The sequence below is a fragment of the Erpetoichthys calabaricus genome, chromosome 4, assembly GCF_900747795.2.
Source record: "Erpetoichthys calabaricus chromosome 4, fErpCal1.3, whole genome shotgun sequence".
Taxonomy (NCBI): Eukaryota; Metazoa; Chordata; class Cladistia; order Polypteriformes; family Polypteridae; genus Erpetoichthys; species Erpetoichthys calabaricus.
In genome coordinates, this window is record NC_041397.2 from 121,803,505 (window position 1) to 121,822,470 (window position 18,966).

Sequence of the window (18,966 nt, forward strand, 5' to 3'; positions counted from 1 at the left end):
CAGATGGACTACCAAGAGCCAAGATGTCGTATACAAACGCACAGTTTCATTTTGCTATGACTTCGTGAGATGCTCGCGCTACAGGTTTAGCTCCGGTCAAGAGAAAAACCCGAACACCTCAGACCTCGCGAGTAACCTCTCGCGTTGTCAACTGTAAGAACTCTATTGGCGGAGAGGCTTACATGGGCGGGAGCACGAGGAGAAGTAAATAACAAACCCCGTTAAAAAAAAGGAGCGAGAGAGGGAGGGGAGTTGTTGTTGGTGGCGAGGGGTTAGCGAAGTATCTTTGGGTTAATTACAGCAACACGCGCACAGCAAGGAATTTAAACGGAAAAAGAGAAGTGAACTGCAGAAAAAGTGAATGAGAACGTAAATAAACTTGGGTAAAACGAAGAAACGGCCACAAGGAATTAAGTGGACTTCGAGTTCTTTCAATGCTTGTATTTAGAAGCAAAGGTGGTTGAACACCATGTCCTACCCCAGTAACCTGCTGTGGGATGTGAGGAAGCGCGCAGTGGGGCTGGATGATCCTAAAACCATCAGGATTAACTATTTAGGTAAGAGACGTTAATGGGGTTAGGTGGTGGAGGGTGGGCGGAAACTTGAGTGTGCAGCACTGACAGCTGTTTGAGTAAACGACACTGTCCAGAACCTCCCCCCTTCCACACCATTCCGTGTACTACATGTACATAATTTGCTTTGGTTGATTGGTGTTTAAACTGATGTTAATGGCTGCTTACATTGGTTGTAGATTAAAGTTAATGGCTGCCTTACTTGACGTACAAAGAAAAAGTCAATACAGGTTACTATTCTTACTTCACCAGGATTCGGTTGATTTATGTAGCGGCCGTTATCAAGTGATCTGTGAAGGGTACGTCTTTTGGTGCGTCCTCCAAATCTGCCTTCAAAAACTTTTAAGGTCTGTGTTAGGGTGCGGACATGTACAGCCAATGCAGAATAGCTGCTCCTGTCAGTCATCAGCTGCAATCCTTGAAAAGTTTTCATTCTGCACAGATAGAGTGAGAGTCCATAGCTTTGCTTCGATTCTTTTTGACACTTAAATAAGACGAGGACCCAATTGACGGGAGCCAATAAAAGCGACCAGCATGAGGTCTTGTCGTGCTAATATGGAGAAGTTCTTGACACACCAATCAGGCCAGTGTGGGAATTTGGGATCAATCAATCTGAATAGCTCTTTTCTGCTATTATTGTTCTTAATATTGACTTTCATCAAGTAATTTAGTTGTGTTACACAATGACAATAAAGTGCTTGAATAAAACCCAGCACTTACGACCTGGCCGAAATTTGCACTTAATACAGCTGTCAAACAGATAATTACTTGTTACCGATAACCGGGCTCGGGTCCAGTAAATCACGTTTCCCCTTTGTGGTACCCCTCTATGGTCGTGGCAACTGAAGGCAATTCTCACGAAGACCTTGTAAAAAGTTTATTTAAAATGATGGAATTGTTTTAAAGAGTTCTATTATTGTGCTTCCATTTAAACCACTGATGTACACATTTTAGATCCTTTCTCAACGTACGTTTTTATCAATCATGTGGAATAGGTGTGTTTATAGAGTTGATTCAGTTTACCATTTTAGTTAATGCCTTTCACAGATTGCAGGCTGCAGATTGTGCAGTCAATCAAATGCAAAGCAGCAAGAAGAGTTAAGTAATACCTCTTGTTATTTTCTGTTGATTTGTTTGCTTTCTTGTGTGCTTTGTGTAATAGTAGTAATAGTAATGGCTGTCTTTTTAAAATATGTTGTAATAAATAATTGTAGTTTGATTATTCAAAAAAAGCAAAACTGTTTGATTGTAACGTGTTGTAGTAACAAAAGACCGTAAACAATAAAATTGTATGCAAATCAGATGTTCTCAATTATGACATCTGCCCCATTCTGCAGGTTGCATAGTTCCAATTTTGCCTGTATGCGACATGACCCTAAACATTTTGATATTGTATATCTTATTGTCTTCCCTTCACTTCTCATCTTAAGGGGCCTGGTCTATACTGCCTATGTAGCATCAATCATCAAGAAAGAAAGCAATGAACAATACTTCTGTCATGTCCTGCTGTGAGCAGAGTTTGGCTCTGTGATAGCAAAAAATAGTTTATAAAAATTAACACTGCCTTCAGAGCCAATAGCAAGTAGCTATGTTGAAATCCAGTTTGTTTTATAATGCAAAATGTTAGTATAGGTTCACCTTAATGATGATTCTTCGCCAATTTATTCAAAACTGTGGTATTTTAATTCCAATCCTGTAATTCAATCCTTGTCACAAAAAGACTGAAGGAGAACAGGCTTCTTTCAGTCTTGCCATCTCTAATTTACCCACACTGTTTTCTTCATTGTGAAAGTGTTGACCCAGAGCCATTGCCGCTAGAAATGACACAGCTGCCATGGTACTTATACTACAATATCTTCCCTAAAATAATTTGTGAGATCAAACATTAGCACATTTAATGTAGTGTACATATTTTATTTTGGTCCCATAACTTCTTATCAGTCTAAAGATGTCCAAAGTCTGGCTATACTGTACCTCCGTGTCTAAGAATATTTAATCTTGAGTAAACTAATTTAACAAGATTACCTTACTTTACACTGTTGTTGTTCTCAAAATTTCATAAAACTCTATTCTATTTCCTGTTGTATTCTTGGTTTGCTGAAATGTGCTCAATAATGAAATGAACCAGGTTTTCACAATATATGTATTAATGTTATGTAATCCTTTAATACCTTTATGACACCCATTTAGCTCAGGATAGAGATCTATAATGAGCAATGGAAAAACAGGAAGCTGCACTGATGTGTGATCAGTCAGTTAGAGGGCACGCACAAAGAAAACTTCACACTGTGGGGTAGGTTTACACAGATCACCTGAGCTGACAGCATATGTTTGGACTGAGGAGGGGGCAGGGGAGTTCGCATGGGAATCCAACATCAAATTGAGTAGATTGTGCCATCCCCACACAGAAGGTAACATAACACATAACTGAATTTTTCTCAGTAGCTGTTAGGTGTAAAAACTACCCATTTTGCCATAAACAAAACTGTGTAGCTAAAGTAGATTATGCAGTCTTTATCTCGTAAAACTTCTTTCGTCCAGAGCACTATCCCAATCCACTTTATGGGCTTTGTTCAAGTATAGATTTATTGTCATGTATATTGTGTTTATACAGTTGGAATGTAGTGACAGGCATACACTGTTCTGCTGTGGACACACTTACATAAGAACCTCGTTGTGTCAGTTTTCCCTGGTGGACTGTAGCATGAATGCAGGGAATAAAATTGGACAAAGGCATCAAAAGCAACTCAGTCTAACAAGAAGCAAACATTCACAAAAGACAAAAACCCTAAATAGGAAAATTGAAAAACTTGAAAGCATTTAACTAGTGGCTTTTTGAAGTGTTTACAAAGCAAGAGAAAAAAGCTTCTATGAAGCTCATTTTTTTTATTTCCCCTGCCCCTTACATTACTTGGTTTTCCAGATCGAATGTGACTATTCAAATATAATTCAAATATATTTGAAAAAAGTGTTACTGTATGACAAAAACTGACATTTGATTGTAAAAGAACATTTCCTTGTTTTATCTCCAACTATGTTACTCCAGAGACTCCATGCAATATTGTGCTATTTCGCATATCTGTTTTTGCACATCAATTTGACAGTCGGTGTCCTCATTATTTTGGACGGTTCGCTTGGTATAGTCATAAATAATATGTATAGTCACACCCCATCACAACATAGTTTAGGGCATTTTTTTCTAACCCATTGTGCTGCTTTTAAATCGACAGGTGTCCTAAGAGTAGATTTTTTAAAGTACTTCCACAGTATTCTGAAAGTATCATTCTGCTTCTGATCCTGTTCAGTATCACTCTTAAACATAAAATTCCTGACTTAATGGTTGTTTTATGCTAAAAGTTCTCAGTTACAAAAATCAAAAATAACTGACATAATTTTGATTTTCCTTTTATTATTATTGCACTTTAACGTGTAACATGTTTACAGCAATGTAAAGAGCCTATTGTTAGCAATGCCTATTTAACTACCTTGGTTAACATGATATGTCATACTCAGTCTTATGCAGCTGCTGGCTTGATACACAATGCCTAAAACAGTGAGGCACAATTAAAAATTTCAAGCCACTGAAATTACAATTTTGGTGCATTTTCAAAGGTGGGAAAAGACCTTGCTTAGTTTAATTTTATCTTTTATTCCAAAATATTATTCTGCATTGTTAGTTAACTTAGTAGTTTACTAATAGATACTAATTTTTATAGAGTTTTAATTGCTGTGATTGAAAACATCTGTCAAAGAAAAAACTGTAGTGAGGACTAAATACTTAAAGGCCATTACAGTACAACATTCAGTACATTTAGTAAACATGAATGGACCAACAGTGCATCAGTTTATATAAAAGTGAGATCTGCATTGACCTTTCATCTTCTGATCTCAAGGACCAAAAAACCACTTAGCTGGGGAAAATAAAATAACGACTGTGTTTAACATGTTCAAGTACTCATAATTGAATTTGTCTGCCTTTCATATGTGCATTACAGACATTGACAAGTGTGTCTAATTGTACTGTTTTTTTTCTTTTTTTGATCATATCACTTTGTATGCTCAGAGAATCCCATTTTTTAATGTCTGGGCTTGTAAATGTCACTTTCATTTTAAGGCAGTATTCATGCAACAGTGTACTGTATAAGTCATAAGCTCTTTATGCTTTGTAGATGTAACACGAGTTAAAAAAAGTAAAAATATTCATAGTACAGTATAAAAAAAGCACAAAAGTCCACGTAGCACCCAGATCCTTTACTCCAAGTTCAAATATATTTGAATATTTACTTATTTTTAATGTGAATATTCAGACTGTTTTTTGACTAATTTGATAACCATACACATTATGTGACAGCTACATCATTTTCCCAATTTAAAGAACATGGATGCAGTCATAACATCAAAAAAACACATAAAAACAAATTTTAGATGTAAAACACAGAAATTTGAAGAATTTGGTGATCCAGCACACGCAAGTCAGTATAGGTACATGGATGAGCTACAGTACGGTAGTTGCAGAGGACTAATGGGACAAACTGTAAAAGAGATTAGTATCATGTACTTCAAAAATGTCTAATGACTAAGAAACATAGTCTTATCTGCAATATTCATGGCACATCCATATGCCAGTGATTGTTATTAATTGAAGGCAATAGGTTTTCTGGAGCATATCTTACAATTAGTCTCAAATGAGGGTCTCTCTCCTTCTGGGCAGTTTTCCAATTACTGAAAAAATAGAAGAAAGTGATTTCAAAGGAATCAAAGAAATGAAAATAACCGGAATTTTGTTGTTGTTAGGTTGGCACTTTCTGCAAAATTCGTCCCGCGATTGCTGACAGCAGATCAAAAAGAGCGTCGCCTGGAAACTTGTTGTGAAATGAAGGATCAGTTTTATGATGACCCAGATTTTTTTTCAAAAATTATTACAGGAGATGAATCGTGGTGCTACAGTTACGATCCTGAGTCGAAACAGCAGTCCAGTCATTGGAAAACCGCGAATTCTCCTCGAGCAAAAAAAGCTCGGCAGGTGAAATCAAAAGTGAAAACAATGTTGATTTCTTTTTTTGATGTCAAAGGTCTCGTGCATTATGAATTTGTTCCAGCAGGTCAGACTGTAAACCAAGCATTCTACCTAGAAGTGTTAAGAAGGTTGCGCAACAGTGTGAGAAGGAAACGCCCTGATTTGTGGGAGTTGGGCGATTGGTTCTTTCATCATGACAACGCTCCTTCTCATACTGCTCTCAGCATTCGCCAGTTTTTGGCAAGAAACGGTATGACAACCCTGAACCACCCACCCTACTCACCGGATTTAGCTCCGTGTGATTTCTTTTTGTTCCCTCGGATGAAAAAAGACTTGAAAGGAAGGCGTTTTGCTGACGTCGAAGAGGTGAAACAAGAAACGACCAGAGCATTAATGGGCATTACTTCAGACGAATTTAAAAAATGTTTCGAACAATGGAACAAACGGTTAGATAAGTGTATTTCTGCCAATGGAGAGTACTTTGAAGGAGACTAATTGTAGTTTGTACAGAAAATTAAATTAAACACGTTTTAAAAATACTTCCGGTTATTTTTGGGCCCCCCCTCATATTTATCAGAAATAAACTGAAATTTACTTGTAAATTTTCCTCAATAGGTTTTACAGCAGAATATTTTCAAAGCTTTAAGTTTATGCAGTTTTTGTAGTACAGTTTTCCTTATTTACCGATCATGTAAAGTAAATAAGTGATTCTTATTTTTAATGTTGTACCTGTTTGGAAAGGTGAGAGCAGTCAGAATTTAACTGTTGACTGCATTGATAATGGTCTTAAGTCTTGGTAATTAAAACTTGCGTAACATTTTGTTTTAAAGAATAGTTTTCTGATTCAGTGTAATAATTTAACAATTTTTTAAAATTGTTTTTATTTCATACAATTCTCGGTTAGCAAGATTTTGGTGTAATGTGCCAAATATTTAGGTTTAAATTAAGAACTACTGGGCACTGTCCCTTCTTGGGGAAGTATCAGAGCAACATCGTTATCATATGCCTTTAAGAAAATTAAAGTATTCTAAAGATATATGAATATACCTTGCTAGTCATTACAACATATTATTTAGCTTTAGCCACATATTTTGCTACTAGCAGCCACTGAAGAATTTATTACACTACTAGTCATTAAGCCCGTTACAATAACGGGCGCTAGAACAGTAGTGCATAAACATTAGTAGGAACAGTCCATATTAAATGACAAGGGACTTTGATCTCATTCTTTTTGTTGGTCGTATTTTTCTTTGTCTTTCAGCCTTTCTGCCTTTCTTTTGTTGATGTTTACTTGTTGAGCTGACCGTTCTTCATGGGCTGCCGCCGTGTATTGTGTGTCTTTAATATTCTGTGACAGTAATACTGTCTTGTATGTCCGCTGGCTTGTACGTTCGTAATATACCTTTAATTTTCTCTGGCAGTAATACAGGCGTGTGCGTCGGTAATATGCCTTTAATCTCCTCTGACAGTAATACTGGCTTGTATGTGGCTGTAATATGCGTCACTGTACTGTGTACCTTTAATTTCCTCTCGCAGTAATACTGGTTTATATTTCCGTAAAACACCTGTAACTTTCTCTGACAGTAATAGCGCATCGCACCGCACCCTGCGCATGTGCACTTCACCAGAAGACACACACACACGGACACCTGGATGCACACAGGGATTTTATTAAAGAGGATGCTTTTTGTGAAGACTTTTTTAATGACAAAGGTCAGAACATGGCAAACCCAGAAGACCTTAGTGTTGTTGGGTGGATGGATACATTTTCTCTTTTTAGGATTTAATTTAGTTTTTATAATTTCTGTACTTATAAAATCCTTTATTTCTTTTTTCTTTTCACATATGTCTGGAAGAGAACACATAATAATCAAAGATAATAAAATGTTTCCAATTTATATTCTAGTAGTTAAAATTTGCAAACTTTTCTGAAAACATGTTTTCACTTTGTCATTATGAGTTATTGAGTGTAGATCGATGGGCAGAATGCTAGTTTATCCATTTAAAATTAAATCTACACTACAACACAATAAAGTGTGCAGAAAGTGAAGGGTTCTTAATATTTGTGGACCTATTGTAAATCACAGTGACACACTAAACTTTTAACTAGCTGTAACTTTGATTTGGCCACTAACATGAGATTGTAAAAAATTATACTGTATGTACAAACAGTAAATCATTTGCAATGGAGATGGCTTTTATACTTTTGGAATGCAATTCATGCTTACTATCAAATCAATGCAAACATTCAGCAAATTGATTATTTACTTTTGCACTTATTTTTTGAACTGATAGCTGACAATTCATGGCCATGTTAGCAATTGAAAACATTTGTAAATTATCTTTTCTTTAAAATATTTATGGTGGGTTCTCTGCCTTTAAACCTATACCAGAAAATTAACATTGGTAACATTTACAAAAGGAGAAGCACTGCTTAAGGATACATTTCAAGAAGACTGGTTATAGATATACGTACCTGTCACCCATCCAGCTCTAAAAAGAAGGACTTTTCAGCAGAAAAATTAGGAATTTGTATGATGTTTTTCCCTATAATACTGCATTTCAGTTTTACATTCTTTTATAGTCTTTTAGAAATGTTGTTTGGTTTTGGCAGCAGTTAGTAATAATCTCGAAAGCAAATTTGTTCCCTGGCAAACTTACAATAGCCAAAAGTCATTCACAAACATGCTTAATTTAATTCAAAGGAGCAGGTATCAAGAGCCTATCCTGGGTGTACTGGCTACAATGCAGAAAAAGGACAGGGTACCAGTCCATCATAGGGTCCACGCACACACACACACACACACACACACAAGCACTCACCATTTAACCGAACCTACAATGTTTTGAGAATGTGAGGGAAAACTGGAGCTGAATTTGTACCTAGTACACTTGATACGTAAAGTGGTAGTATATGCTGCTATGCCAGTTAAGCTAAGAATATTTTAAGAAATCTGATATATTTAATTAAAATATACTTAAGTTAACAGCATTCATATAGCAAGTTTACATGTGCTTCAATAACCTGGTTATTCACATTAACTGATTTCTAAAATGCTGTGTAAACCCTTATTCCAATTAGACAAACTATTGGCCTCTGAGAAATCTGATTAACAGAGATATATTTCTCCACAAATAATCTGAATAGGTGGCCATGTATACCCACAACCTGGATACTCTTAAGAATTTTGTACTTTTTTGTATGTCTGTTGCAATGCACATTAATTTCCTTCACACATGCTTTCAGCAGGTGTAGGTAGAAGCGTCTACAGAATACATTTCCAGAGGCAAATGTTTGGGCAATCACATTATTCCATCTCTCTGGCTAAAATATTCTGTGTCAGTATTTCAGAAATCAGTAAATTTGTGTTGATGCTAAGCTCAGCAGCACAACACTGAGAATAGTAGGGTAGCTTTAAAGTAACATACATTACATAGATTAGGTTACATGGATTACTATTTAAAGTAATGAGTAACCTAACACAATACTTGTTAACACTAGAATCCCTGAAGCCAACGAAAAAACTCATAATCCCGGGCCTCCTTAAATTCCTTTGCACCTCTCCATTGGCGTCTTTTGTTTTGTAAATGTGTTCATCAGCACAAGCAGTAAGCAGCCTGCTATCCTATTCCCCCCCCACTGCTGCAGCTCAACTTGGACAAAAAGGTCTCCCAGCTCAAGGATTATGAGTTTTTTCGTAGGCTTCATGGATTCTACTGTTAAAGTACCTGTGTTATCATTAATTAAGCAGCACTGGGTGTAAGGCAAAAAGCACACGTACTGGGTCCTTTTCAAGGTTCAGTAGCACAGCTAAGCAGTAAAGAGTTTGCTATTTGCAATCTGGTAATAGAAACCTTTAAATAAAGCGTAAATCTGACTAAGTATATTTAATGACGTTGGAGAGTTTTGACAACCTCCAGAAGATTATTTGTGCATGTAAATACAGATTATTAAGAAATAATGTTTGTGCCTTAATCAGGTTATTCTTAACTTGATTATGTTTGTGCATGTAAAGGCACTGAATGGTACATACTTTTGTTAACTGCTCAACTGCCTTAAAGCTGTTTAAGAAAATTATACTCTGACAGGAAAAATAGTACAGTAATCCCTCCTCCATCGCGGGGGTTGCGTTCCAGAGCCACCCGCGAAGTAGGAAAATCCGCGAAGTAGAAACCATATGTTTATATGGTTATTTTTAGAATGTCATGCTTGGGTCACAGATTTGCGCAGAAACACAGGAGGTTGTAGAGAGACAGGAACGTTATTCAAACACTGCAAACAAACATTTGTCTCTTTTTCAAAAGTTTAAACTGTGCTCCATGACAAGACAGAGATGACAGTTCTGTCTCACAATTAAAAGAATGCAAACATATCTTCCTTTTCAAAGGAGTGCAAAGCAAGCAGTCAAAAAAAAAATCAATACGGCTTTTAAGTATGCGAAGCACCGCCGGTACAAAGCTGTTGAAGGCGGCAGCTCACACCCCCTCTGTCAGGAGCAGGAAAGAGAGAGAGAGAGAGAGAGAGAGAGAGAGAGAGAGATAGCGAGAGACAGATAAAAAAAATCAATACGTGCCCTTTGAGCTTTTAAGTATGCGAAGCTCCGTGCAGCCTGTCCTTCAGGAAGCAGCTGCACACAGCCCCCCTGCTCACACCCCCCTACGTCAGCGCAAGAGAGAGAGAGAGAGAGAGAGTAAGCTGGATAGCTTTTCAGCCATCTGCCAATAGCGTCCCTTGTATGAAATCAACTGGGCAAACCAACTGAGGAAGCATGTACCAGAAATTAAAAGACCTATTGTCCGCAGAAACCCGCGAAGCAGCGAAAAATCCGCGATATATATTTAAATATGCTTACATATAAAATCCGCGATGGAGTGAAGCCGCGAAAGGCGAACGATATAGCGAGGGATCACTGTATAGTATAGACAAAAAAAGTTTTTATTTTTCTCATATTTTATTTTACATTCTCTACATTTTTTGTATTGCTTCACTGATGTAATTTTTCCTTGGCAAGTCTGGGTTTTTGGCTAAGTACAAGTATAAATGCTGTACACGCAAAATCAAAAGATTTTATTTATTCAAAGTTAAAATAGCAGAAATAACATATTTGAAAGAATGGGTAATAATTTAAAATTTTATAAACTAAGTAAATATTAGAAAGAATACATTGTGACATTAAATAAATGCCAGAAATATTGTATTTCTTTTTATTTCTTTTAAACGTGTGGGTCCTTAACACACTTTCACCCCAACCCTACCATAGAGTCTGAAATACCCCCTTGTGTTCATTGTAAGTGGGATCCTCCTCCACCAATTCAAAACTTAATTGCAGTTCCTGATCTTTAGGTGGTGTTGTGGAAGCAAGTCAGTTGCTATCATAGCTTACCAGTAGAGCCTTGAGTGGCCAGGACCAAAGATTCCTGTAAAACTAAAGTACTAAAACCACATGAAAAGCATTCATGAGCTCCTGGACACTCCCTAGCAGGAGCAAATGAAGAGAAAACTATAAGAGCACAATTGCTGGAGTTTTACATGTAATGTTTTTAAAAACTCACATAATTTTCTTTTTACAGCAACTAAAGGGGTAAACAACATGCAGCTTTGTGCACCTCAAGCCCACCAAGATGCCTATAAGCAGAAAAGGCCCTGCTGCAAGCAAAGACATTGAAGCTTGTAATAGTTAAAGCAGCAAGAGCTTACTGACATCAACACCTGTTAACTGTTATTAATCATGTTGTGTCCTGAATCCAAGAAAGTACTGACACTTCTTTTCTTATTTTACTCATGCTATACACTTCAGTATTTCAGTCTCACAAAAGTATGCTCCGTCTCTACTTTGTTTGCTCAGTGCTTTATTATAACCTCACTGTTGCTCCCTTGCCTGTGTTATAAATTGCACCAGAGCAGGAACACTTATTGAATTGATAATTTCTTATTGTGCATGTCATTGTAGTGTGCAGTCGTGGAAGACTGGCGAAGTAAGTGCTGCAACCCATTTTACCTGGGCATATTAGAGGTAGCTTTGTTAAAATGTTTGTATTCAGTTGTGTCAATTTTATTTATAGCTTACTTGTCAGATTTCATGTTGAAACTATGTTGTAACCTTAGTTTCAAGTGCATGGTCATTTGGGATAGGGATAGGGGGAAGAGGTAGAGGGGAGAGGCTCATGTATGTGCTGTTAAACTGTTTTGTTCAAATTCTGTAAACAATTGAACAGTTTTTATTCACAACCCTAGTCACATACTCACATAACCAAACTGACCTCCACACATGCAGGCTGTGAGAGAGTTGGAAAAGTATCTCCAACATTTTTCACACCAGAGTCATTCCACCTCATTTCAGTTACATTCTATTGCATAGAAATTTAATAAAATATCAAACACAAAACACATTTTATCCTTAATGACTTTGAGATTGGCTGGCATGCTGTCTAGGGATGTATTATGTGTTGCACCTGCTGCTGCTAGAATAGGCTCAAGCCTGGGTTGAAGATGTTATGTTATTTTATTCACCTTTATAATATATTCTGTAGGGTAATATGGACATTAAGTAATTTTGTGACAGCAAATAATGTGTGATGAATACTCATAAAAGTATATGTTGGGGATGCTAATAAAACTTTTATTAATTGTAATATAAATAATAATAAAACAAATTCTCACTCATACCATGTAACACCTGAACTGAGTGGAGGTTATTTTCCAGCACACACAATGTTAAAGATGCTGCAGTTGATTAGGTATTTTATGAACATGAAAACATTCATTGTATAGTGTACAACTGAGAGTTAATTTTTGTGTCAAATTTCAGACGTCAGTGCCTTTTCATTTTTGCAGAGTTACAATGAAAAGTGGTACCAACAATTAATGCTCCTTAATAAACTGGTGGAGAAACAAATCACAACTTAGTCCTCTTAAACCTGAGCCTCACTCAGGCTGTTAAAACAGTACTAAAAGCATTAGTCCCGACTGTCACTTGGGCAACAGTATAGACGTGTCTTATGTAAGACCTGAGGATTACGTGGGCTGTAAAAGTGCCAACAGCATTAGTGTTGAGCGTCACTCGGCAACGGTGGAGACATGTCTTCTTTCATAATGGAGTCTTGTAAGAAACGCCTGTCATCAGTGATGATGAGGTGAATCTGTCTTCAGGCAGTGAAATTGAAACGGTCAGTGAAACTGAAAGTGATTCTGGTGAATCCCACAGTGACACTTGCATCACTCGCATACTGTATGTGCAGTGTGCTGTTCATATTATTATTATCATTATTATTATTATTATTACTATTATACTTTCAACACTTCTGATTTTGTACTTTTAGTGTTTTGCATGTTTTACATTAGAAAAATTAGATTTAATAAAAATGCACTTTTTGACTTAAGTAATTACAACACTTTTATGTTTTTTTTTTTTTTTGAGAAAAAATATAACGCTTAGGAGGTTAAAATTTGTTTCCTGAAGAAATATTGTTGCTCAGTATCTGAAGATGTTGCTCATTTACAAGTAGTAGCCTTCTATGTTTTATTTAAAATGCACTACAGTAGACCCCCGCGAAGTCGCGGTTCAGGGTTCGCGGACTCAGTCGTTTGCGGATTTTTCCTTAGAACCTAACTATTAATTGACTGCTGCCCTGTGACATGTCTCCAGCTGAGTGGGTTTACCACCGCTGAGGGAAACGGGGTTTGGGATGGTGAAAGTAGCCAATCCGAGAGCGTTATTCATTTCTCCTTGCTGCTGATTGACTGCTGCCCTGTGACGCGTCTCCAGGTGAGTGGGTTTACCACCGCTGAGGGAAACGCGGTTTTGGATGGTGAAAGTAGCCAATCCAAGAGCGTTATTCATTTCTCCTTGCTGCTGATTGACTGCTGCCTTGTGATGAGTCTCCAGGTGAGTGGGTTTACCACCACTGAGGGAAACGCGGTTTGGGATGGTGAAAGTAGCCAATCCGAGAGCGTTATTCATTTCTCCTTGCTGCTGATTGACGGCTGCCCTGTGACGCATCTCCTGCTGAGTGTCCTCATGTTTTCCATTTTGTTATTGTTAAACGCACAAGATGTCGCCAAAACGTCCTGCACCTTCTAAGGCTTCTGGCACTGAGCCTAAGCGCCAGAAGAAGTTTAAAACACTCCAGGAGAAGGTTGAACTACTAGATTTGCTCCGGGAACTATAAAGTTATGCTGCAGTAGCATGCCACTGTGGCATTAATGAAAGCACCGCACACTACATAAAGAAGAACGAAGCAGCGATCTGGAGTACCGTATTTGTAAGTTTCTGTGATAGTGCCAAAAAGGTAATGACCGTAAGGAATAAAACTATCTTCAAGATGGAATCTGCCTTGGCATTGTGGATCACTGACTGCAGGAAGAAGAACATCCCCTTGGACGGTAACATCATGCGTGAGAAAGCGCGGAAATTGTACCAGCAGTTCACTACAGGAGACAATGTAGCAACTTCCCATCACAATGTTCCTGAAACCTATAAAGAAAAGCCAGGATGAAACCCCACCAGAAGAAGACCCGTCCAAAGATACGACTCCTCCTGAAGCGCCTGAAGAAGAGGTGCCACCCGAGGAGTTTTAAATCCTCTGCATTGTACTGCACAGCTACTTCATCATCAATATCATTCATCATTGGTGAGTACCTGTACATTTTACTGTATTTTAATTAAATTAAATTATTATGTATTTACTCTACTTATAACAAAGAAAACGACAGCGCATACCAAAGAAAACGCGCTTACATGAAATACAGTACGTATAGAGGTAACATCGGTATTTTACATTCTAGCACCGCGGGAGACATAGCAGTACAGTACTGTACAATATACAGGTTTACCTTTACATTCGATTTTTAGGTAATGTATTAAGGTAATTTTTTAGGTAATGTATTAATGTATTAAGCTGGGTTTGCAACGAAATTAAAGTGCTTTGGGGGCATACTGTATTTAGGGTTTAAACTATAAAAATAGGCAATTTAAAGCCATTTTTTAATCACATCCAAAAGTCACGGTTTTTCACAATTCATGGGTGCTCTAGGAACGTAACCCCCGTGAATTTTGGGGGTGTACTGTATAATCTTAGTTACCTCGATATTTAAATGTAACATACTATATTAAGTTGACATCTTAATATTGCATAACATTTCTAAAGGATATTTACCTGCACATCTAGTTTTTCTGTCAGTTCAGAAAAAAAGTTATATACAATATTTCTTAGAATAGTGATGTATTTTCAGTGCTGCTGCATTATGTATAAAAATGTTATATCAAAGAAGTCTTATTAGGACAAAGAATCGGCATACATCCCAGTGTAAGAGCCAGTGTAACCAATTCATGGATTGCAGAATTAATGTCGTAGGATGAGTAACTTGTAATAATCTGCTACTAACTCTATAATGTAATACTTTAAGAAATCCAAAGAAAGATTTGTGACACTATCATGAGTAAAATCTGAAATGGGTCTTGTTAATTAGAATTGGTACAGGGTGCACCAAAATGAAGTAAAACATTTCTCAAGGTCATTGTGCAAGGTAGAGGCAGCTGAGTGGGTTGGGGTGGGGGTCCTTTGATAGGCAATTCCTTGTAGTTTTCAGTTGGCAAGATGCCTTAGTCTGGTGCACACCATGATTTTGTTGTTGAAGTGTTCTTCAAAAACAACAAATCCATCATCACTATGCAACGCGCCTTCCAAACGCACTTCAGCATTCCTTCTAATGGTGACGTCCCAGATCAGAAAACAATTCTTCACTGGCTGGCTAAATTTAGACAGACGGGTACAACATCGAACAGAAAATTTCCAGACCGTCCTTGGACTGTACGAATATTTGAAAACATCCAAGCTGTAAGGGCATCAATTTTGCAGTCTCCTAGGCGTTCAGCAAATAAACTTGCTTCTGCCTTAGGCATTTCCAACACGTCTTTGAGGAGGATTTTGCATGAGGACCTTAATTTCCATCCATACAAAATGATGATAGTGCAGTAACTCACTGAGAGAGACTGGGAGAGTCTTAGAGAGATGTGCGTGAACATTCTGCAAACCATTCATTGAGATGCCATTACATGTGCAGTAACGAGGCACATATTCATTTGAATGGTTGCATAGATAAGCAAAACTTTCACTACTGGACTGAAACCAACTCTCATGAACTTCATCAGAGACCCCTGTACAATGAGTGTGTTACAGTTTAGTGCACCTTGCAGAATTTGGCATTGTAGGCCCTTACTTTTTTGAGGAGGGGGGAGCAATGGTCACCGTCACTTCAGAACATTACATTGAAATGCTAGAGAACTTTTTGCAGCCCCAACTGGAAGAAATGGATGGATGCCCTGTTTCAACAGGATGGAGGAACAGCTCATACGGCATGGAGATCCATGCAAGATTTGTGGGACATGTTTCCAGGGAAGCTGATCTCTCTGTGCCGCGATGTTGGGTGGTCTTCGCGTTTGCCTGATCTTGTTCTGTGTGATTTCTTCTTGTCTTGCTATCTGTAGTCAAAGGTATACACATACCGACCTCAAACCCTTGAAGCCCTCAAGGTTGCTATTCGCCAAGAAATTGCCGCTATTCCCCTTGAAATGGCCGAACGAGTCATGCAAGCATTCAGAAATTGTCTTGAGTGTATCACTAATGATGGCCAACTCCTTGAAGACATCATTTTTAAAACACAGTGAAAAAAATCTATTTTGTATACCCTTTCTTGTGTCATAATAAAATTTATTTTATCTCGTGGCGCTTTTGTAGAATAAATGTTTGAAATGTGGTACTTCTTTTTTACTTACCCTGTATAAAAATTAAAAGGTTCAAGTTCATTGTGTTAAAACGTTTCACAGATGCAGTTTATTACACTACCTAGCAGCCTGAAGCTTTAACTTTTGTAGTAGGGAACTCTGTTCTGAATATTCCAAGCAGAATAAAATAGTACAGGGCAGTGACATGGCCTTACAAAGTTGAAGCAGCTAAAGGGAAACATGCACTGTCAGTTGCACTCTAAGTTACCATGCCATTGTATGAAGGTAGACACCACCATGGGACATTGCATCTACTTTATACCTGGAAGAGCAACAAGCATTGGCTCTGCTTTTAAAGAGAAAAAAATTGTGAGTTAGGTCAAATCTGCCACAATCTAAAACTTTATGCGAAATTTGTCAAGCTTGGTTAAGATGTATTTCAAGAAAGGACAACAGACCTTGTTTGGAAACAGTTGCTCATCAACAGTAATATATTGCCCTGGGTTGTACTCGGAGAGGGAGAGGCAAGTTCATTGTACCACTTCTTTATTTGAAAACTAACAGTGTCTGATTGGGGGGGAGGGGCGTGAACATGACTGAAAGAATAAAACTGAATTAAAAAAAAAAGACTGCAATCAACTGTTTTTATTACATAAAAATAATAATAATAGCAGCTCACTACTCAAAATGGGGGAGAATCTGGGCTTGAACTTGTTTTGTTATACCTTTTGTGAAAGTGTTTATTTGATATTTGGACTTCAGTCTTCACACATTATACACTTCACATCAGCATTTTGTCATTATTACAGTAAGATGAAAAATTTTGTTTTAGTTATGTGTTCATCATTTCTTGCCTGCTGCCATTGCCGATCGACACATTTGCAAAACAAAGACGCTGAAGATGAGGTGCAAAGGAATTTAAGGTGGCCCGGCATTGCGACTTTTTTCATAGCCTTCAGTGATTCTAGTGTTAATTGTTATTATTAGGATATAATTAAGGGAGCAAACTCCACAGAAAATGATGAATTGACAAGAAAATGACTATAGTATTAAGTATTAAAACTAAGGCACAAATACAAATGTTCACGAATGTCTCATAAATGTAAAGGTCACACTGCTGTGTTTTTGTGAATGCAGAATAAGAGAAGTAAAAAAGACCTGGGGCATCACATGTAACGCCTTGTGTAGAATTCACACTAAAACATGGCATATGGACAAAACTAGAAGCACAAAAATTTAGATGCATAACATTGTGCATAAGCAAAGTTCTTTGCACTTTCCCTTTATAAATCTCAATCAACATGAATTTTAATGTACTTGCATGATCCTGAAGACCCACCCCGACTTTTTCCAGAATATTTCCTATTTGAATATGCAAATAAATATAAATAGCTTCTTCCATTTAAGGTTTTGGTAAAAGACAATGGCAAAACCACATGTAAAAAAATTTCAGCGAATGCGAAATGGAGGTCCTACTCAGTGAAGAAGAGGCAAGGAAAAACATACTATTTGGTGGCTTAAGCAATGGTATAAGCAACAAAAGGAAATTAATGGAGTGGCACAGCGTGGCGGAGGCACTCAAAAGTTCAAGTTCAGAAAGTCGCACAGTGCCCGAAATAAAAAGAGTGGTCATATATTAAAGTCGACGTAAAAAGGTGAGTTGTAACCCACCATCTGAGTGTTAACACCACTAGGGGAGGTGGAGGAATTCCGGGTCTCACACTCTTTGAGCAGCAAGCTGCTGCAGTTATTGGCGAGACACTTACATATCTCACCAAAACATTAATGAGACTTTCACATCACAGATAATTTTAATAGAGGCAAAATGCTTTCTATTTATATAAGCAAATTCATTCTGTGAAGGCGCCTTTATGGCAATGTACGTGCAGTCGATCGGTTCAACTACATTTGGAAAACCTGTTGCTTCAATGATTGATGCTTTGATGTTTGCCAGTTCAACCTCAGTGTAAGAAAATCTTCTATATCTTGATGATAAGTGGATAATACCATCCCATACAGCTGGCATGGTGTGACTCTGTGATGACTGAGAAATACCTGATTGGTCAGCCAGTTTACGTTCAAAAGCCCCTGATGCTAAAAACCTGCCGGTGGACAGAATTTGCAAAGGAGCAGATAGAGCACAATTCCTCAAAGTCTGCCTTTGTAAAGCCAGCCCCAGTTCAGCACACAGCTACAAGAGGATAGCTCTTAAAAATTGAAATTGACTTAAAAACCAATTATCATTATGGGAAAAAAATCAGTATGATCTCTAAATACATGCTGTTCTCTAATTCTTCCATTTGCGATGTCTTCCAACAATGATAAAGCAGCCATGGTAGTTGGAATAGTTTGGTCATTCTGTGCACAATTATATTGTTACAGACTGATTACAATCAAGTGCTTTAAATTTGTAAATGATATACAATTGATTTCAGTGTATTTGATAAAGCCCATGCCAAGGATGAGAATATAAAAAAGAAAGGGAATCCACACAGAAACAGCACTACTTTGACGCTAGGTGCTATACGTTTATAATGGCTGGCCCAATTGTCCAGACCAGCAACTACATCGCCAAGACCTATGGCCTGGCAACTTGAGGGGCGTTAGACTTAGCCAAACTACACTTCTTCCAGTTACTTCCCCAATCTGCAAT

General features: G+C 37.6%; 1 protein-coding gene across 3 annotated transcripts in view; it reads left to right on the forward strand.

Annotated features, from left to right (window-relative positions):
- Positions 1–213: 213 nt before the first annotated feature.
- Positions 214–18,966, forward strand: part of dcaf6 (ddb1 and cul4 associated factor 6) — a 235,989-nt gene continuing 217,236 nt past the window's right edge. For all 3 annotated transcript variants that reach the window (XM_028799737.2, XM_051926116.1, XM_051926115.1), the window contains exon 1: positions 214–557. In XM_028799737.2, coding sequence (XP_028655570.1) covers positions 470–557 — 88 coding nt within the window. In that variant the 5' untranslated portion in view covers positions 214–469. The remainder of the gene's footprint in view (positions 558–18,966) is intronic.